At 31.8% G+C, this 18,627-nt stretch overlaps 1 protein-coding gene across 1 annotated transcript in view; it reads right to left on the reverse strand.

The window, feature by feature from the left end:
• Window positions 1-18,627, reverse strand: part of ADAMTS20 (ADAM metallopeptidase with thrombospondin type 1 motif 20) — a 200,746-nt gene that overhangs the window by 53,016 nt on the left and 129,103 nt on the right. Inside the window, 7 exon segments of the mRNA XM_074403153.1 lie at window positions 12,471-12,647; window positions 14,204-14,365; window positions 15,134-15,424; window positions 15,528-15,692; window positions 16,502-16,609; window positions 17,213-17,332; window positions 18,237-18,401. Of these exon segments, the coding sequence (XP_074259254.1) occupies window positions 12,471-12,647; window positions 14,204-14,365; window positions 15,134-15,424; window positions 15,528-15,692; window positions 16,502-16,609; window positions 17,213-17,332; window positions 18,237-18,401 (1,188 nt within the window).

Here is an 18,627-nt window from a genome sequence, read left to right on the forward strand (position 1 = left end):
TTCTAGAATTTTTGTAAGCATCAAAAAATATACATAAATATATAAACATTTCCCCAATCTGTAAGAAACTGAGTTTTATTCATCACAGTTTCCTCCACATTTTGACTTTAAAAATAACTGTGTAAAATTTTTAGAGCTTTAGAGTGACAAAGAAAACTTCAGAGGGAACATTTAATAAAATACAAATAAATCTCTTAAGGTACCTCCTCAATGTAGACCACAATCTTAAATCATCTACTTTATCATATTTGAATAAATGGAATACCTTATTAACACACTAGAAATTTGAATAAAATCATGAAATTATAAATAAGAATTCTAAACCCAGTAAGGGCAAAAACCGGTTCTATAAATGTTTACTGAATAAAGAAAGGAATCGATGGATGCTATGTAGAAAAAAAAAACCATACGCGCAAACTTGCATATATAGAGATCATCAGGCTTACATATGCTTTCTGTATTTCTACTCAAATTCTGTTTATATTTTTTTACATTACAAACCTTCAAATTGTCTACTATTTTTGCTCCAGAAACGTAAGAGCTGATATACTATTCTACACTTACTCTTCAGTAGAAAGAAAATTGAGTTGCTTGAGCATTTTTATTTAAAAGGTGTAGTTTTACAAAATTAAAATGTATACCTACAAGAAAGACCTTTTAAATATGCAATCCACATTATCTGAATGGGTCAGAGCTGAATGATCTTTAGTCCCACAAAAATAACCTTGAAAGGAAAGCTGCGCTAATAGATCTCTTTTTCAAGATTTCTGTTGTTTTCTTCTGACTCTAAGATCCACCCTTTAGATCAGCAGAGACAACAAAGTTCTCCTGATTTCACCTAAGATTGACACCTTGTCAATTTTAGAAGAGAAATAATGACAAGGAGACAGAATCCCATTTGAGCTAATATCATTGAGTCAGCTCCCTGTCACAGAAATGTCCAGGAGTGAGGGAGGTGTCATGTCTGATTACCTTCCCCATTTCTAGATGTGAAAATTCTCCTAAGGCCCAAGAATAAACAATAAAGATGCTGACCTCAGAACAATGAACATTCTCTAGTTGGCAGAATAGGTAAAAAAATTTTTTTAATAGTGTAGCAGTATAAATTTTCTTTTATTCTTCCTTCTCCTAAAAAGAACATAGTCACATCATTTACACATTATCATTTATACATTATAATTCACATTTTAATTATCACACTATATTTAATGACATCCCAAACAGAATGATTAATCATTAATGCTGATTTTTCCTATTGAGTATTATAGGGTTTGTGTATGACGGCAAAGTTTACTATGATAGAAGACATGAACTTTCCTAAATCTATGTTTAGACCTCAAAAAAAGTTAGAGGCAAGAAATAGAAATGGTTCTACTGTGGGCAAGTCTTTTGCTGACAATTTTAATGATTATACCAAAGTAGAAATCTGACTGCTTGCTTTAGTATTTTAGGTATGTTTTTACTTATATTTTAGAGTGATTCTATTAATATCCCATTAAAAGAAATATTTGTCCCAAAAATAATTTGACAATTCTCTGAGAATTTCAATAATCTATACATTATGATTAAATGTACCAAATCATTTTATAAAACTATTTTTCCTGCAAATTTAATTTCATTGCTAGTTTCTACTGATTTTGAATGGGTTCTAACTTCCGGAGGTAGAATTACCAAATATCAAACTGATATTTAAAACACCTGTAAAAGCTAACAATGATGAAACTTGACTCAGATAAAAATAAATTCCTTTCTTCTCTTTTCAGTACTTGAGGAATCTTTCCCATCCCACATCCTGCCACACTCCTAAACACTCTCCTCTGCACTCACATGATTGTGTGTGCAGAAACTAATCATATGTACATTCTTTTGCTGTTACATTTTTTATAATCTCATGTAATACAAACTCTCCTATGTCCTGATCTAATTATATTTTTAGCCTCCATATCTACTGGTGTCTAACACACAGTAACTGCTAGATAAATATCTACTGAATAAATAAACTTAATAGAAATTTATAAAGATTATAAATTAGGGATTTAGCATTTTTTAAAAGGAGAAATAGTGCAGGAACACTAATCTTTCTTCTTTTCATTAATCCAGCAGAGTAAAGTAGCAAGTTTTCCCTCCTAAAAAGTTTGCCTTTCAAATAATCTTTTTTTTTTTTTTGAGATGGAGTTTCACTCGTTACCCAGACTGGAATCTTAAAACAAACCTTTTCTATACACACAAGCCATCCATCCTTTAAACAGAACAGTTTACTATTTTCTCCATATTTGTTCACTTTAATCCTCTCAGAATCTCCCCTCTATACTTAATGTGAAGAACTAGAAACTTTTTTACTGTTGCTACTTGTCAGTAGCTATTGCTGGGACTGAATGACCATAAAAGACCGAAACGACATGGTGATATATCCTTCAATATATATATATTTGGTACTTATATCCAAAACAAAAATAATTCCCATATATCAATGAGATAATGAAGAAATTCATCCAACAGAAAAATGGACAACAAACTTCCATAGGTGCTTCAGAAAATAGGATGTCCCTGGGAATAAACATTAGAGAAATGCAAACTACAACCACAAAGAAATACCATCACATACTCACTATCTAAAATTTAAAAGTCTGATAACGTCAAGTGTTAGCAGGGATTTGAAGCAAGTGAAATTCTCATACAGCCACTTTAGAAAACTGTCATATAGTATATAGTATTTATAAAACTGAACTTCCAGATACACTAGGATTCTGCAATTCAACTCCTGGCTACCTAGCCAACAGATACATATACACATGTTCACCAAAAGACATGTCTAAGAAATGTTCATCACAGCATTGTTTGTAGGTCCCACATTAAAAACAATCCCAAATATCTGTCAATTGAAGGATAAATCATATTAATTCATTTATTCATAGACATCATACAATTACATGTTTATACAAGAAATACACTACTAGATTGCAATGAGAAACTACAAATACAGGAAACGTAAATGAGTCTCAAGTCCAGTATCCTAACTCTCACAAATTGTTTAAGTTTCATTCATTTAAAGTGCAAAGGCAGGCAAAGAAATTTATTACGTTTGATGCCAGAAAAGGGATTACCTTTTGGGAAGATAGCAACTACAAGTGGGGATGTGGGGAATTTCTGTGGTGCTGATGTTCTTGGTTTGAGCATTCTCTACATAGGTGTGTTCACTTTGGAAAATTCATTGAACTGGATCACTATGATTTGAAGTTTTGCTGGATGTCTTATTTCCATAAAAGTTTACTTTAAAGAAAACAAAAATAGCTCCAGTCCAAACTGATTTCTCTCTTATACTAGAGTACAAGTTGCTCAAGTAGACTTGCTTCAGATTGTTTTCTATATTATTAGCCTTTTCTACTATATTTGGATTTTTAACTCCTTGAAAAAAGTTAATATATACTTACTGGGTAAGTGATAACAATAAACAAAATATACTGAGTCTTTATGTAACAGGCCCTATTTCAACCACTTTTTCTATTCAATTTTATCATTAAAAAAATACCTTCTTTAGTGAGTCACTATTTTTATTCTAAGAAAATGAAATGTTAGAAACGCTAAGTAACTTGACAAAGGTCACTGAGTAAAACAGGAGTCAAACCCAGGCATTCTAATATCACAGCTCTTATTCTTACCTACAAGATCTAGGATAGACCTGATATTTAATATTTCAAGACTTAGGAATAATATGTCTTCAAACACTTTTGTAAGTGTAAGTTCACATTTCTCTTAGTAAAGGCAAGATTATATCATCTTACATAAGACTAGTACAAAATCTTGCTATGTATCATCAAATGGGCCCTTCACACTGCACCATGTAATCCTAGCGCTCTCAAATCGACTTCTTCACTCACTCCCCAAACTTTTACTCTCCTTTCTTGATCTCGAAATTATCCATCATGGCTTTTCTCAACTTGATTCTGTTCAGATGTTGTGTTATACCTCTTTTACTCTCACCTTCAGATGCCACCCCACCCTTGGATCAAAAACAGCCCCATCAATCACTCCTCCACTGGCTTCTTCTAAACCACCTGCAGACATCTGAGTGTTGCAGGTGAGTAATCCATGAACATCTAAGGACAAGCTGCACAAATGTTCCCTAAATCATCCTCAGCTTTTAGAATATTCTCTCCTTGACTTTTCATCTCCATTCTGTTGCATTTCAGTTTGCTGATATTTTACGATGAGAACTGTCCACTAATCATCTCGAGACACAGTTCTGACACCGAGTCAAAAAAAAAAAAAAAAATCAACCTTTTCTATACCTATAGAATTTGTAAAATTTCTTAGGCATGTTCCTCATTGGTCCTCTTTGACATGGTCCTAATGCATATTTCTAACTTTACACCCACCCTTGTTCTGACAAACCAGTTTCACAAACTAAATGTTTTCTTCACCTTAAAGACTAGATACTAGGTATCACATTTTTCTCAGAGAAAAAAATTGAGCAAATTTGGAACAAGCTCTTTTTGGTAATAGAAAAATTGGCAATTCATGTTTATGAACCCAATCATCATTATGACTTTAAACATAACCAGCAAAAGTCTGTGTGCTTAAAACTAAAACATAAACAAACCAACACCACCACCACCAGCAGCAGCAGCAGTAGTAGTAGCTGTAGTTCCTCCTGGCTCACTGTAGAGGATTATGAGTTTATATGTATCATATAATTCATATATCTTCCTCAATGGGCATGTACACGCTGCAGTGAGTACACTGAAAGTAAATGACAGAGTGATGATCTCCTTCTTCTGTCAGAAAACCTAATGAGTTATAAATGTTGTATGTCAGACATATAGCCCCATGTAGTAAATCTTGCTTATTTTCTTGCAATGTTAGATAAAATAAATGTGAGTATATGTCCTGAAAAATAATATTTTGGGCATTCCAGTGAATCACCCTTGCCACCCCTGAGTAATATATCCTTTTGAAAAATTGTGACTTAGAAACTCAGATACCTAAGAGGAATATATGTTCACTTATATCTCTCAAACCTTATAAATTAGAGTCAATATTGAAATTATGTAATTTGTTTTCACAGCCACTATTGACTGCTTCCTGGTTGTAATCCTCCACCCCCTAGATTGTACTTAACCTCACATACAAATTTACCCAATTCCTAATTTACTGGTAGTAGGACATATCTAGGAAGGTACTTTGTTATAACATTATGTTGTAATGTGGCCTTTTATATATTAAAACTCTCTAATACATTATTATATGTCATACATACACTCATAAGAATTAAATGAAACATTGCAAAGTTTTCTTCTGTGAGGTGATTTTGCCAAGTGCATATTTTTAAAACTTTGAAGCAAAAATTTCAGAAACAATATGCTAATTGTATATTTTTAAAATGTTGATACAAAAATTTCTAATCAGTTTAAATGGCTTCCAAATATTTCAAAGTTTCAGTTTTAAAACTTCTTGTTAAAATATAAAAATATAGCTTCTTTTAAGTAGTACTTCAAAAACTGAATGACCAAGGCAAATTTCTATTTTTTTCCAATAATTATTTATACTAGATTTAAAGTCAATAGCTGGTGTATATATTAGGAGCATTCAGTGATAAACTTTGTTATTTAGAAGGTATTTTGTAAGGTATATTTTTTCAGCTAAAGAAGTTTCTGAAACCACATACTGAAATAAACCATATTTTAAAACTGCTGTAGCACAGTGTTGAACCAAAATTTTCAAAACTAATGAAACATAGTCTACTACTTTTAAAATTAGATTGTAGAACAGTTGTGAGAGAAAAGTTTGTTACCATTCACAAAATAAAAATTATATTTAACATTAAATATTCAACCTACCCTTTTAAATTTATACTTTTATATATTTTATAAAATACATAATTACATATTTGTTTATGTGTGTAATGTATGACTATATAAGACAAATATATAAGGGCACGTGCTTAAACTGTTCTACTGAGAATGATACGTATGATCAAAAAATTAAAAATCATAATTTAAAAATGTTTATTCTTAAAAAGGAATAAACATAAAAATGTTAATATCTGAGTGATATGATAATATCAAAATTAAAATATGATTTTCTCAAACTATTGGAAGATAACACATAAAGTTTCTGTAACAAAAATTTGGGTTATATGAATGTGCTAATATTAATAATGCTTATGTATCTTCTATAAACAGTCTCAGTATAGATTACATAGATATTGTAGAACACTGAGAACCATTTCTTGAGATTCTTAAACATTCCTGAAGCATTATGCCCAAACAATAGGAGAACTGCCATGGAAACATGAATATTTTTTGCTTTCTTTAACATGGAAACATAGAGGAAAATATGGCCTATCATTATTTCATACTGAGAGTTTTTAGGGTTATTTTGTATTGTACATTCCAACCTCACTCAACATTATAACACATACAGACACACACACTCTCTCTCTCTCTCTTTCTCTCTCTCTCTTTTTATGATCTAACCATTAATTAGAGTATTCACTTAAACTTTTCCCAGACCATATGTTTCAAATCTGCAGAACCCAATTTTGTCTTCAAAATTATTTTCAGAACATCATATCTAGTGTAAACTACACATCCATCTACATTCTCCTCTTTGGTGACATATGAAATCCACATGCACAGGAAAGGTAGATGTTGCAATGATGCAAAATATTATTATTTTATGGCAGGGAATTAGGACACTGCTTATCTCTTGCCAGGTTATGACAGAATAGCCTACTAGTGTAGGCTTTGTAGAAGGGACAATTGCCAAATTATTTTATTGTTAAGTACAATCTTCATTACTAATTCTTGGATTATCTCAACCTATTAAGCCCAAAATATTATGGGTCTTCAGTATTATAAATCACTTGGTTGTTACTTAAATGGGATAGAAATCTTACCCTGCATTCTGATCATCTGTTTATTAACTACATTCATTACTAAACTGCAAACACCTTGTACACAGGGATAGTACCTGGTTTATATGTAGTGACCAGTATAATGTCTAATATGTAGTAGATACTCATACTTTTGGGGAGAATCAGTGAATGTACTTTAGAAAGATATAGTAGTACACATCATAAATGAAGAAATACTAGCTAAGTGTTTAATATTTCTATGATAAGTGTATTATAAATTTACTTTTAAAATAGACTTCTAACCTGTTTACTATGCTTATGTGTCTTTTTCAAATTTAAGAAAACAATTATTATAAATGTTTTTACTGAACAGTCACTTTACAAAGTCAACATAAAGAAGTGACAGTTTCGACACGAACAGAAAATCAAACACCGCAAGTTCTCACTCATAGACGGATATTGAAGAATGAGAACACACGGACACAGGGAGGGGAGCATCACACACTGGGGTCTGTTGGGTGGGGGCTACAGGAGGGACAGCAGGGTGTGGGGAGGTTGGGGAGGGATAACATGAGGAGAAATACCAGATATAGGTAACAGGGGGATGGAGGCAGCAAACCATATTGCCATGTATGTACCTATGCAACAATTCTGCATAATTTGCACAGGTACCCCAGAACCTAAAGTACAATTAAAAAAAAAAAAAGAAGTGACTGTTTCTTGAAACTATTTTCACATGCATTACCTGGCTGCTGCTGGCCTTAGGAGCAACAGAGGCAGTTTTTCTCGTGAGTGTATTTCTCTTAAATGGGAGCTACAGGGAAAGGCAAAGCCCAACACCCTCTGCTCAGACCCTTAGTGCTCTTTTCAAATTGACCAATGTCAGATTTACTGGATGTTTGCTGCTACTACATGCTCATTTCTTCTTCTGCTTCTTCTTCTTCTTCTTTTTTTTTTTTTTGGAGACAAGGTTTTGCTCTGTCACCCAGGCTGGAACGCAGTGGCACCATCTTGGCTCACTGTAACTTCCACCTCCCAGGTTCAAGTGATTCTTCTGCCTCAGCTTCCAGAGTAGCTGGGATTACAGGCACCTGCCACCATGCCTGGATAATTTTTGTATTTTTAGTACAGATGGGGTTTCACCATGTTGGCCAGGCTGGTCTCGAACTCCTGGCCTCAAGTGATCCATCCGCCACTCCCAAAGTGCTAGGATTACAGGCACGAGCCACGGCATCTGGCTTCCATGCTCATTTCTGACAGTCCTTCAATTTATTGCGTTCCATTATATTATATGAAAGATTTAGTACAGCATATATTTTTTCCTGCACAATGTTTCAGAAAAACATTTTTTAAAAAAGAAACACCAAGTGAATGCACCAGAATTAAGGTTCAAGTAGCAACCTTTCATTTTAAAAACAAACAAACAAACAAACAAACAAGTTTCTCATTTTTTGTGTGGGAGCAAAAAACAATCTTTAAGGCCAAAAGGAAAAAAATATATTTTCTTACTTCTGTTGGATAGTCTTCATTCCAGAGCACACTGGAATACATACTATTTGTTTACCAAATATGATTTCATTCTATGTTGAGAATAAAAACATTCCAAGAAAATAAATCGCTTCTTAAATAAAATTTAGTGAGAAAATATAAGTTGATTAATATAAATTTACTTAAAGAGCATTTGCTAGTTGAAGTATGTAACACATAATGTCCCTTACTATATATGCATGAGAAGAATGAAACTTTTACTCACCTTTTAAAGACTACCTTGGTCGTAAGCACGCCCATTTTTAACTTATTAAATAAATTTGCTTACATCATTAATTTGTATTGTTTATAATATATAAAGAGAAAATTATAAAAATTCCACAGTATTTAAAAGTTGATAGCTAACCAATAAATCTCATACCTTTAAATCCCAGTGTTAATTTCTAACAGGAATATTATGTAAAACACAGTAGCTTATACATAAACTAAGTACAATTATGAAAATATATACTATTCAATGATTAAAAGTTTAATAAGAGAATTTAACAGTTTGTAATTTAAGAAAAATACCACCAAAAGAAAGGAGGTATTCCTTATATTAGTAATACAAGATCAGTTCAATGACTTAAAACACTTTAAGTCCAAGGCGTAAAAATACAACATACATATGAATGACATAAAGCACAAAGCCACGATACTCATTAATAAATAGGTAAAAATACAATCATTTCATGCTTACTGATCACCAAAAATGTAGCTGTTAAATTAACATAGGTTAAGATTTATTTATCCTTTTTTATTACAACACAACTTTCTACAATATTAAGAAAATTTAAATGTATCTTAAAACTTTCTAATAATATTTAAATGATTTTACATTTCACATTTCATTTGCATTCAAATAAAAAATGCTTCTGCGATTTCATGTCACTCACTCATACACACACATATGCATACACACTCTTAATTTTCTACTTAGTCAACAGGATCTGTTGAAGTTAAAGTTATCCATGAAAGAATATTAATCTGATATGCTAATGAAGTATTCTGAAGTTTGTCTATAATATACACCAACACTGAAAGAGGTAAAATGTTATATTTGGCACTGGCCACAAAACTTCAGATCCCCTAAACCCTTTTAATATAAAAGGCTAATTTAACAAATAAATATGCTTCAGATAATAAAAGAAATCCAGTCACTTTAATTATGTATACATATAAAAAAGTAAATAAATATATTTATAAAAATGCTACACAAACATTTATTGTAATTTTAAAAACTTCATTATCTTCAACTTATCAAAAAAATAAAAATATTACATTTCTTCATAGTGCAAAGACTGAATTATTCAATGAACTCCTTTAGAGATATACATGTAATAAACACTAAAGAATTCTGCCTATCTGTCTTCCTATTTGGCAATCTGTGATTATTGTTTCCTTGGTCATTTGTTTTTGTAAGGTTGAAAAGTCATCTATACATAGGACTTTAATGAACATTCAGATTTTTCACTTGTGACATAATTTACATACAAAAATAGCATAACAAAAATATATTGGAATATAGTAGTAGATACATTTACATAAATATTGTATGAGTATCACAGTGGATATGTAGAGAAGGTTGATAAACCTTAAAATGTAAAATTTTGAAGGACAAAAAACATCTAAAACTCCCTGGAATGAATTATTTGTAATTTTAATATTCTAGAAATCTAAGTACATTTTTATGTCAAACTTAAAAAGCATTATAATGTTTATTAAATATAATAGGAGTCAGCAAACTTTTCCCAGTAAAAGCCAGATAATAAATATTTCAGGCTTTGTGAATTACAGAGTTTCCATTGCAACTAAATAATACTATGTCTGTAGTGCAAAACCAGCTATAGATAACATATAAACAAATGAGCATGACTATGTTCCAATAAAACCTATTTACAAGAATAGGCATCAGGCCAGATTTGGTCCATGGACCATAGTTTGCTGACCTCTAAAATAGAGAATCTGACTCAAAACCACTAAATTTTAATTCCTTCAATACGTAGTATAAAGCATTAGACCCAAGTAAATGTTTAATGCTTTGTGAATTAAAGTCATGAATGGGTAGGGAAAATAAAACGTCTGTGCTCAGAAACAAATGCCATTACAATTCAATCTCATTAGTGGTTAGGATTCTGCTTTCCAAATTGGGGAAAAAATTCCAGGAAAGTAATTCATAGCCTTCTTAAGAACTAGGCTTGCAAACGAAAACCAATAAAATGAAAGAACATGCAACAGAAACATAAGAAGAAGAAACTCGATTTCCAATCTAAGATAGCCAATAAAAAATGTCTTCTTATGGTGAGTTCTTACAATATTTCAAATCTCCCCAAGTAAACTGTTAGCTCCATAGGCATAAGAAATGTGTTTCAGTTATCTCTGTATCACAGTGCCTAGGATATAGTAGATGGTCAGTAATGACATTTATTAAATACATATGTGAATGTTTTTCAAGACAAAATACGTTTTTAATTAGTTCCCACAAGATTACGGTCCTTTGAGGCAGCAATTTTACTTTAAGATCCTATAAAGTTTAAATGTTCTGTTGTTTAATATCATCAGTCACACTTTGTCTATAAAGATGAATTTTGGCCTGAACCAGAACTTAACCTACTCTTTAAATAACATGACTTGAAACTTGAGTTTACATCTTATTATAAAGATGTTTGAGTAGGGCAAAACAAAACAAGTGCAGGCATCAAGGGTTGGTTATAAAACTGGAGTTATAACTAATTTTCAAATAAAGAACCATCTAGCTTTATAAATTTAATTACAAATAGATTATAAACTCAAATCAGTTTTTCATTTAATATAAGCATACTCAGTCATTCATAATTTAAAGCATCAATGGTAATCAAAATGATTATTTCAATATACTTATATATTAATTATTCCTCAAAAAAGGATATTTGAAGACTATTAGAGAATCATTCATGAACAAAGTTTATGAGTTTTTCTATGGCTCCAATAAACAACCCGAAAACTGAAATATTACCGAACCACAGTACTCCACACAGTGGGAGAAATGCTTAATAATATAAATTATTACATAAATTATACTTTTGCAATGATGTATGTAAAAAACTGTTACGGAAGTAAATTTCTCTACTTTTTAAAAAATAATATTTTCACATTTCCAAACAAAATAATAAGTCGAATCATGACAAAAAACAAGTTTTAAAGAATGCTATTTGTTTTTTGGATTAGCTATGGATATTAACAGATAAAGCCACACATAATTATATGCTTAAACAAGACACAACCTTAATTTGCCATTTTTACAAGCACAACGTCAGCATTACATATAAACGCAAATAATATAATATTCCTGATTGACAGCAAATCAAAGATAAAATGGAAAAAATATTTCCATTAGCACAGTGTTATGGTTCAAAATTCACATATTAAAAAATAAATATATAAAAATCTCATATGTTACACTACTTAAAATTAAATGGATTCCTCTTCTAAACTATCAAATTTCAAAACATAAACCAAGAAGGCCAATGATGTACTTAAAAAGAAATCTGAGAAGATAAAGTTATGCATTCCATAATTTATAAAGAAAGGAAATTAAAGCAAGAGACAAAATAGAGCAAAATAAAACAGAATACAAATACTATCATACCATATACACGCCAGGATACTATGCAGCCATAAAAAGGAATTAGATCAAGTCCTTTGCAAAGACATGGATAGAATTGGAAGCCATTATCCTCAGCAAACTAAGCAGGAACAAAAAGCCAAACATTGCATGTTCTCACTTATAAGTGGGAGCTGAATGATGAGAACACATGAACACATGGTGGGGAACAACACACACTGGGGCCTGTTGGGGGAGGAGTGTGGATGGAGAGAGAACATCAGGAAGAACAGCAAATGGATGCTAGGCTTAATAGCTAAGTGATGAAGATAATCTGTGCAGCAAACCACCATGGCACACGTTTACCTATGTAACAAACCTGCACATCCTGCATAGGTACCCGCTAATGTAAAATAAAAGTTAAAGGAAAAAAAAAAAGAATGAACTCTGCCTCTCTCAGACTCAAACTTTATGAGATGTTAACAAACAAGAATACTATCATACCGATGTCCATGGTTCCTGATGCCATGACACATCAGCAGGGCAAGCATGCATATGACACTGCATTACACTTGGTGGCTTGTTTATGATTTCACAGTTGTGATCTTCTAGTATTTGGCCATTGGGAAATTGACATGTTACAAGTCTTGTTTTTATTCCTCCTCCACATGTTTTTGTACACTAAAAACAAGAATAGGAAAATTCAAAATTATGTGGTTTTAAAGAGAATAATACATTGCTTCATTCAACGTTTAAACAATTATTAATTATGTTTAGTAATTATAACATCTAGTAATGTTACTCTAGTAATAGTAGAGTTTAAGTTTATAATTACTTCATAATTATCAACATTTCTCCCTAGATAAAAAAAATAAATCAAAGTTTCAATTCTGCGATTTTAAAAGTTGACCAGATTTTGAGGATTAGAATCATAATATATTTCAATAAGATATCCAGGACCTACAAGATAATGTTGGCAGGCTAAGCCGGAATCAGAATTTATTTACCTAAGTTATGAGCATTATTGACATAATGTTCAATATCCAATCAACAAATTACTATGTAATCATGAAAGTTGTTAATAATAAGGTAGGTCTAATTTTATAAACATGAAAAGACATTTAGTATATATAATATAAAAACAGCAAGTAACAAAGCAGCTGTAAAATACGAATCAATTTCTAAAACTCACGTAGAACAAAATTCTGTCAGGAAATATATCAAATTTTGCTAAAAGTTTGTATCTCCATTTTGACATATAATTTGAATTTTCAAAATGAGTGCATGTAAACTCAGAAATATAAGTTACTTTTGTTTTGGGAAATAGTAAAAATGTATCTTCAAAATGTGCTTGATATGTATTAGCACCTGGTCTGAGTGTACTTTAAAAACATAATTTCAAACTCCCAATGTTTGAAATTATGAGCTAAAAATCATTAAGCAAAAATATTCGACTAATTTAATTAGGTCATTCATTTGATTTATCCAAAGCTAATAGAAATCTTTGCTTCATTCCCATCCCATATTATGAAGGAAATTATTATTAAAAGTGACTTTGAAAATTATCTTTACATTTCCAGTGCCTAGAGAGTGCCAGTGCATGAAGCATGTGCTCAATAACTGACTACTACCTGGCTTAAAGAAAAAGATTTGCTAAATGCACAGCTTAATAACAGGATAAAACATGGTCTATATTGTATTCTATTTTTCTATTTTTATGCCAACTTAATGTTCTAAAAAAAATTAAGAGAGTCAACCAATTTTAGAAAGATACTAGTAGTTCGCAGACATATTGCCTACCATATTAGATTCTGTTGAAAAATCTAGAGTACGCATTTATCATTAATGAGTGACCTAAACCATGACAGAATATCTACTAAAAAAACATGGTTTAATCACTCAACTAAAAAAACAATCTAGGCAGGAGAATTACTTGAGACCAGGAGCTTGAGACCAGCCTGGGCAACATGGTAAAATTCCTGTCTCTATTAAAAATATAAAAAATTAGCAGGAGAATCACTTGAGCCCAGGAGCTGGAGGTTGCAGTGAGTCAAGATTGTGCCACTGCACTTCAGCCTGGACAACAGAGTGAGATCCTGTCTCAAAATTTAAAAAAAAACAAAAACTTTTTCTACATTGTACAGTCAAACGAGATTATCAAACTGTATAAAGCACTTTTTACTTTCAGTCTTCATAGATGTAATAATCTCACACGTTTAGGAAATATTATGACTTACTTCTCTCCAACTTCTGTAGTTCCACTGTGGACAAGGCCCTGGATCACAGTGCTTTAACTCTGGAGGCTTGGAGGCTGCATCGCAGTAACTGGCACTTTGTCCATTTTCATCCTGGCAGACCACAGCCCTGCGCTGAAGACCTCCAGAACAACTGCTAGAGCACTGACAAGGATAAAACACAAAATATGCACAAACTGCAGATTCCATATCATAAATTTATATGTGGTAAAAAAAAATCAGCATTGACTCAATCAAAATCAAACTCTACATTAAAATCTCCTTCATTGGAATCATAATTTGAATTGAGAAAATCAGTCAGAACACTTGAGGCTTACTGGGAGCTTCATTAGAATTTGTTGATGAAAAGGTGGGACTTTCAAGTCTGCATTAGGAAACAATTTTCACTTTTATCATAAGTGTTAAGTAAAAAGAAATTAAACTTTTGAGGTCTCACTAGGAAGGAATAAAAGACTAGTAAATTACTTAACTTGATACTGGCTGCTTTCTTTATTTTGTATTATTAATCTCATGTAAAATATGAACTACAATTATACCATTTGTAGTTTGTCATGATTTTATACCAGCTTATTTTATTGCTATCATAATAATTTTTGGGTTTAGGGTTTTTCATAAACATTTATAGTCTTATCCCTTAAAGGATTTTCTTTTGTTTTTATTAAAATGAATTCTAATCAGATTGTTTTATAGTACATTCCTCTGTAATCATAATAACACATTAGTGCATAATTTAATAAGAACTCTAGCATTTATAATCAGCATCAAAAAATGGTTAATCCTTTCAATATTTAAACTATCGATCATCAAATAAATTTAGCATTTAAAGTACTGATGACATCATATACATACCTGTTAAAAGGATGTAAAGTAACAAAATTACAGAATTAATATAACTCAATAAAGTTGGCTTACTGATCCCCATGGTCCAGTTCTCCACTGGTTTCCTCTGACTGATGGATAAACCACATGATTTTCATCATCTTCAAGTTTGTGAGTTAATGGTAAATTCATGCTTGGATAATAGCTTGGCTGCACAGAGGAATGAGGAAAGTGTCTGTATGTGGGTGGGCAGGCTGCCAGGCTACATTTTTGTTCCATCAAAGGGCGAACTTCAGGATCACAGTAAATCTCATCAATTGGCTGATGGTAGTTGATGCATAAAACTTGTCGAGTTCTTTTTCCATGGCCACAGGAAGCTGAACACTGATTAAAAATTTAGCCAATGGTAATACACAACATTAGTTTATATTTAATATCAAATATATTTAAATTTTTCATTTTCTGTTTTTCTCATAAGAATACTTACAGGTGACCAATCCCCTGCTTGCCACTCTCCACAAGGGCTAAAACAGTCCCATATTTCAGCAGGTCGGGGTAAGTGGGCACAATATGATTCATCTGCTATTCTATCAAGAGCATCACGACAGCTTACATAGCGGGCTTGAGTACCTCTTCCACAAGATACGGAGCACTGTTTGAAAAATCAAATTGTATCCAGGCATTACACAGTAGTTCCTCGCACATGTCCCTTATACATCACTGTTACTCACATTTCTAAAACATTTAGTTTCTTGAGAATATTTAAATTATAGGTAATATCACCTGACATCACATCTGAGTCAAATAAAGATGTAGTAGTGAATATTCCAATCAGTTTATATCATAAATTTCACAAATAATGTACAATAATTTCAATAATATATAAATATAATGATTTAAAATAATGCTTATTTGCTAAAAATTAAAGATACTAAAAATACTTTAGATAAGAGAATCTTATAATATCAATAAAAATAACTTTGATATCTAATATCAATTATTATCTAAGTAACAGACATGATTTCATATTAAAATATTCAGAGAATATGTGAAGCTTAAAAATACATATTCTATAAGATCGTAGCAAAGTATACTCTACATACATTAAAGCTTTCAGTGTAGGAAAACAACATGAAAATGTCTGTAGTTTAAATAAAAGCTGATAAAAGCCTAATACTGTATCTGCTTCTCATAACAACCTGTGACCTAAGTATTATTATTATTCCCATTTTGAAGATTAGCAAATAGACTCAGAAAACTTCAATTTCTTGTCCACAGACACTTGAAAGGCAAAATACTTGGCCACTAATTCCTAATTCTAAACCCCATGTTTCTTCTATAACATCAAAATACCTGAGACTGAATGTGTACATTAATTTGTCAAATCTCTAACAACCATTTTGTTGATGTCTAAAAGCCTCCATAATAGAAACACCATATATCTTAAAGAAATTCACTTACTGGGGTCCAAGAACCATGTCGCCATTTTGCCATCTTCTCTATGAGAACAGTTGGTGATAAACTGGTCTCAAGTTTAGAAATAAATGGGCAAGATGTAAGTACACAGTTCTGTTCAAAAGAAAAATGAATCTCATAAAACATTAATGACTGATTTACATAAAATCCAATACTTCATTTCTTCTTCGATATGTCTCAAGAATAGTTGCATACTAAATTACAAATAGGTAATATGAATGTTTTCATTTTTCAAAAGCACAAACTACACTATTGTCAAGAATCAGTAGCAGATAATGACTGAATCCTGAAGTTTGGACCATTCTGTTTGATTGTTGAAAAGGAAAAGAGCATCAGTCTTTAAATACTGCTCAGCTAAAACATTCTGAATGGACACAGAACTCTACCTTGAAAAGCACAATACACTTTAGGAGTTTAATAATAGATATCCGTCTTCTTCAGTTCAAAGAATGGAAATACACAAGTTAAATGAGTAAAAAATATTAGCAGAAAAAGAGTTAAAAAAATATTCATTAATAAAGCTACAAAGCTGGCAAAATGAGTAACAAATTCTATGTATTTTTTCCTCTCTCTGCCACATACATTTTTAAGGCACGTAAGATTAAGTGGAAAAAAACAAGTAAAGAAATAATTTTAAGACATCAGTAATATTTCTGACTCATAAATATTTTTGTTTGTAACCCACGATTCCTTTACCTGTCTGTCACTGGGACGACTAGCTTCATGGCATTCTGTGTCCTCTAACACTGCAGTAACTAGCTCACTGACACATTTAACATCTCGCATCTGATACCCATGTCCACATGTGGTTGTGCACTGTAAGAAGAATATAAATAGGTATTTTTAAAAAGTTGTTTTCCGAAAGTTACATAAACTTCTATTTTCTTAACAAATACCCTGTTAATAATATGCTTTCAATAATCACTTTACCAGTCCTTTATGCCAGATTTAAGACTTAAAAAGAGCAAATCCAATATGTATATTTATTCAAATTTAGTAAATACAAATCGAATATTGAAGTTAACCAAACTGTACAAAATTAATGTATTCTAAAAAGCTGTCATATAAAAATATAAATAGAGGCCTGATATTTTAGAAACAGTCAATATGATTTAAGGAAACTCCACTTAGTGTATGCACGTCATTTGATATACTTTTCAAACTCCACCTAGTGTACGAATGTCATTTAATATACTAAGTAAATTTTAAAGAGACAAAGAAGAAACAACATATGATAAAGTTAAAGGGAAGATGAGAGAAGGCTTCTGTCAACTGTGGCAACCTCTACGAAATGATAAGCTACGCTATCCTCAACCAGCCTGATCACTGCTCATTCTGCAGACTCCTAGCTGCCTGTTCAGTAAAACGTCTAAACAATGCCTATCCTAAATACAGCAAAGATATCAATGCAGACAGAGAGATGAAAATATTTATAATTTAAACAAAGCTGATAAAAGCATAGAGTCTGTAGTATTTTGGTTAACAAAAGGGAGTTCAAAAGCAAAGCTGAAATACTTATTACAGCAAAATAAGCAGTGCTGTCAACTAGTTGCATAGTTGCATGTAAAGATTCACATTTCAGGGTTGTTGCTTTTTTTTAAAAAAAAAAAAAACAAGCCAAATTCCAATGCATTCGCTAAGGGAGGAGTAAATATAACACAACTTTTGTGTTATTCTGTAAAGATAGATCAAATCAGAAAACCCCGTATCATATACTCACAGGACCCCATGGTCCTACTTGCCAGGAAGCACATGTATGGAGTTCACATGGACTCAGAGATTCAGGTTTGTTATTTGAATTACAGAAGCCATCACTCAAATGATCTTCATTCAGCTGACACCATACCTGCCGCTGCTTTATTCCTTTACCACATGTGACAAGGCACTGTAAGAATACAAGTGATCACTATTTATTTGCAGCATTAGTCAACACAAATGCCTTAAAATGATGCAATGATCAATTTGTGTATTAAAATACAGTTGAAAGATCACTTCCAAATGCATTTTCCCTCACTTCTCCAGAGATATTCACTGTGTAAAATCAGCCTGCCCCTAACTTCTGCTGCCCAAGTTCCACTGAAATATCCATTTATCCTAGAAACAAAGATGCA

Source organism: Saimiri boliviensis, chromosome 7, assembly GCF_048565385.1.
Source record: "Saimiri boliviensis isolate mSaiBol1 chromosome 7, mSaiBol1.pri, whole genome shotgun sequence".
Lineage (NCBI taxonomy): Eukaryota > Metazoa > Chordata > Mammalia > Primates > Cebidae > Saimiri > Saimiri boliviensis.